This window comes from Xenia sp. Carnegie-2017, unplaced genomic scaffold (genome assembly GCF_021976095.1).
Source record: "Xenia sp. Carnegie-2017 unplaced genomic scaffold, XeniaSp_v1 HiC_scaffold_4, whole genome shotgun sequence".
NCBI classification, from domain to species: domain Eukaryota; kingdom Metazoa; phylum Cnidaria; class Anthozoa; order Malacalcyonacea; family Xeniidae; genus Xenia; species Xenia sp. Carnegie-2017.
In genome coordinates, this window is record NW_025813504.1 from 908,306 (window position 1) to 912,820 (window position 4,515).

General features: G+C 35.5%; 1 protein-coding gene across 1 annotated transcript; it reads left to right on the plus strand.

Moving 5' to 3' along the window:
• The first annotated feature begins 1,458 nt into the window (after positions 1 to 1,458).
• LOC124455818 (protein ANTAGONIST OF LIKE HETEROCHROMATIN PROTEIN 1-like) lies at positions 1,459 to 1,962 on the plus strand. Its single transcript, XM_047006436.1, has one exon. It carries the CDS (start codon positions 1,459 to 1,461, stop codon positions 1,960 to 1,962), a length of 504 nt encoding a protein of 167 aa, XP_046862392.1.
• Positions 1,963 to 4,515: the final 2,553 nt, after the last annotated feature.

Consider the following 4,515-nt stretch of genomic DNA (forward strand, 5'->3'; position numbering starts at 1 on the left):
AGCTTGCAAAACATTATATTTATTGTTGTGGAGTCATAGCCATGTTGTCATAGCCATGTCATTGCATGTTGTCATAGCCATTTTGTGGTGTCAAAGACATACATTGTTGTGGTGTCATAGGCATACATTACTGTCAAAGCCATATATTTTGCATTCCATGAGTTTCATTGGGATCAAAGTTAGCTTCTTTCTTCAGTATCGCCTTTCAGTGAGTTCTAATTCTATTGAAATTTTACAATAAATGCGTGCGTGTCACACAAGAGATGCATTTGAAATTTAGAATTACTTGGAAATATTGTCTCTTCTGTTTATTTTCTTGGTCATAATGCTTAGAGGGAACCCTTCGTATTTATATAAAAGTTTTTTGAATTAAGTAGGGTTCATACACAATGTTTATTTTAGCCACTTAGTCTTTACCAATGCAAAATATGTGATTTTTTAAGAATAATAAACAAATCAATGTCCAACTGTATGTATCCATGCAATTTAATTTTCATATACGTGTGAAAATTATACACGAAAATTTAACAACAATGGGAAAACTGAGAAATATAACCTTGTTCAAGCAGCTGCACGTTTCATATATGATGAATTAATTAACTAAAAAAAGAATATTTTTGTTCTTAAGTATCTCATTGTAGTTAGTAAAATTTGTCAACTTATGATCAAGATAAAATATCAAAATCACTCACAAACATTAATCTCCTATCGTATGACTTTTCTCCCTTTTGTGTCGAGGTCAGTAGCTACAGATTGCTTTTGGTTGAATAAAATTTTATTGACGTGGCATTTAAATTTTCAACGTTAAAAATAAATATGCATTAACATTTTACATCTTTAGGTGTGCCTAACAAACCTTGAGATATTTACTATTACATCGATGAAGAATCGATAATATTACTTAACATCTTTGCACATTTCAGAACGAGAGGCAACTTATGGCGTGTACAAGTATATTACACAGATTTAACGGACCTCCAACGACTATCTTGAGGAAAATTATTAAATTATTTTCATTTGATCGACGTAACTAGCTGCCTTGAATTAGGGCCTGTTCATATGCGCCCGGTTAGCGACATCATCTCATTTATCTATGATCTTGTTCTTTGCTGAGATCATAGGTAGGCGGGATGAAAATCGATCCTGTGAATTGCCAAGCTCAAATTTGTGAGCGTTCACACTTAACTGACGCTACACGTAAGCTGAGCTAGTTTCCTTGACAACAAAGTGTAATATTTGTATTATTGCAATCCCAATGTGGCGTCTGTGCTCCGATCTCTAGATTTAGCTGCAAGTGCGATCGCAACCATTTTCAATATTACATATGAATACCACAAAAGGATGCGAATGCGTCGTGAAAGGAAAAAGAAATATATTTTGAAACTGTGAAAACAGCGAAGTAAAAGAAGGGACGACCAGTTTTATTTTTGGTTTAATAACGCTCTAGGAAATAAATTAATGCGTGAAAGACGTTTCTGGGTGGATGCAAGCAAAGGCACCGGTTTGTTCTGGGAAAAAACTATCGATATGTGGAAAGATGATGGGTTGTGGCTAGAAAATTTTCGTATGTCTAAGGGAACATTCGATTTCATTTTCGACAAGATCAATGACACTTTATTGCGAGAACATACAACTTTCAGAAAGGCTATCCCTGTGCCAAAAAGAGTAGGAATTTGTCTTTGGCATTTGGCTACCAATGAAGATTTGCGTTCTTTAGCTTGGCGTTTTGGTATAGGAAAAGTACAGCCTGTGAAATCGATAACGAGGTTTGCCAAGCTATTGTTGACGTTACTGTGTCTTGTTATCAAATGGCCAACGGGCGATAGACTGCAGATTATCGCTGATGCCTTTCTACCGACATGGGGCTTCCCTCAATGCGCTGGAGCCATTGATGGCACTCATATTCAAATTGTAGCACCTTCAAATTCTGCACAAGATTACTACAATCGAAAAGGATTCTAGTCTATTGTTCTCCAAGCTGTTGTAGATCATCAATACAGGTACCAAAACGTACTGCTTTTGTCAAGGTTGACTTAGTAAGTTTTTGCCACCCTGTTATTAAACTGACATTTTTCACCTTCTAACAATTTTTAGATCCCATGGTGGAGTTTAACAGTGACTGATGTAAAATAGGTTTTTTATTAATTTAGACATGTGTTTCAACTAGTTGAGTGAGTAAGTTACACAAAGTGAATTAAATTACACACACTTAAAAGGTAAAAAATTTATATTTAAAAAATTTTGAAGATTCACTGACATTTGCATAAAGTGGCCAGGTCAAGTCCATGATGCAAGAGTTTTGTCAAACTCGTGAATGTTTTCAAAAGCTGAAGCAGGAAAACTTTTTCCAAATGTAAGTTTTCATTTCTTATAATAAAAAGCTTATCTTACGTCAGAGGCAAATTTTACTGCATTTTTGATAATAGCCACTAGAAAATTAATGGTCTTGATATACTCTAGGGAGGAAAAGAGATATGTGACTGCAATGTACCATTCATGCTTATTGGTGATCCAGCATATCCACTGTTACCATGGTTCATGAAGAGGCCTCCTAACAATGGCAATCTCAGTCCTGCTTAAAAGAAATTTAATTACTACATAAGTCGAGCAAGGCAAGTCGTGGAGTGTACATTTGGCCGTTTAAAAAAAAGATTCAGATGCCTACTTAACAAGAATTATACAAATTTAGATCATTTGCCTATGAAAATTGCAGCATGTTGTGTTGTACACAATATTTGTGAAAGTATAACTGACAAAAATTTTGCAGATTATGTTGAACTTATTCCTGATGATGAAATTTCAAAATTTGTTTTACAGAATACAGGCGCAAGTGCAGAGAAATTAGAAATTCTTTAACTAAGTTTTTGATAACACAATAAGCTGATGATATCTAAATTACTCATGTTCTTGAATTAAATCAAAGTTTGTAATATGTTTGTTGACTTACAGCATCATGGTGAACATTGTAGAATGGTTGTTGCACAGGCTGAGACCTCATTGCTATTTCATTTGCAAGAAGGGACATTGACTCCTTATAAACATTAAGCTCTTCCTTTCGCAACTATCGCTCTTTTTTTGCTTCTTTTTTCATTTCCGACAAAACATTTCATCGGACTCCTTGAAATATTTTTGTGCTCTTTCATTGCATTCTTGAATGCCACTTGCATGATGGAGGGCTTTGCCTTTCCCCTTGGTATTCTTTTCCTTGGCACTGATTTGTTTTCATATTGAAATGGTAGGGATTCCTCGTTTGCTTCACTAGGTAACTTCTCATCTGCCTTACTGACATCTACATAACATATCTCATAAATGTTACGACGTAATAAAACAAAATATAGTACACACATGCAATGCTCTTCTAGTCACCTGCTTTAATGTAATCGCAATATGGGCAAACAAGTCTATCATCATCAGCGTATACTGCAGTGCTGTTTCTAACATGAGCTCCGGCTGTCATAAGCTCCACAAACTCATCGCACTGAGGACATTTTTTTCAATGATCCTCCCGTGTCCGTATTTTCTTGTAAGCTCGTCTGCTATGAAACGCAAAAGCAATATTTTCATTTGCCAAAAAACACTCGATATCAACTCATCCACGATAACTTACCATCATCATCATGCACGTTAATGCTTTTTATTTCAGCATCAGCTGATGAGCACGTTGATTCATCAGATGTATCGATGACGTTTTTTACACCCCTTGCTTCTGGTCTGTCACCCAAGAAATTGTCCATAACCTTAAAGAATTTAGGTTCCTTGCCTCTCCTACCTCCTGATCGTGATAATGTGTCTTTGAACTTTTTGTATTCAGATTTCATATGCTTAAATTTAGTTCTACATTGCGTCCAATCACGATCTATCACTTTTTTTTCATTATAATGCTGATTTTTTAAAAAATATCACCGTTTTTGTTGGTACCTTTCAACTTTTGTTGAATTCCTTCTGTACCGTACACCGAGAGGAGGGCTAAACAGTCTTTTTCTGACCAAACCTCTCGTTTTTTCGCCATTTTCTAAGTTTTTTTCTCTGTTTTGATTTTAAATTTTGAGATAAATTTGCGTCTGCGTTTTTGCGGAAACTGCATGGGAGCCAAACCTTTCTATCGAAATAAGCTCACTTACGTTCACATATAAACCGGGTCGATCTCAGATGAACTTTAATGAACTTTAATGACTAACATTAGGTACTCCCTATAGGGCTTTTCAGTAGCCCTCCCTATAGGATCGATCTAAACGACCAGTGTAAACAGGCCCTATGTGTCTATTTACATTGTTCGGCTCTTGTATTCTTTAATAATGTTGTTAAAATAGTCCAAGGCGATCACGTCGTTTATTAAATGGAGGAATCCAGTATCGACGTTTGCTGTTGCTTGTTTTCAACTTTCAAAGCAGTAACTTTTTCTTAAGAAGAAGTAATCTTTTTCTTTTAGAGATCGCCATTGTTTCTAATCCGTCAAAAATGCCGCTTGCTTATTGGCCAAAAATGTTTTGGCTTTGCAAACATGCTTGAAATTTT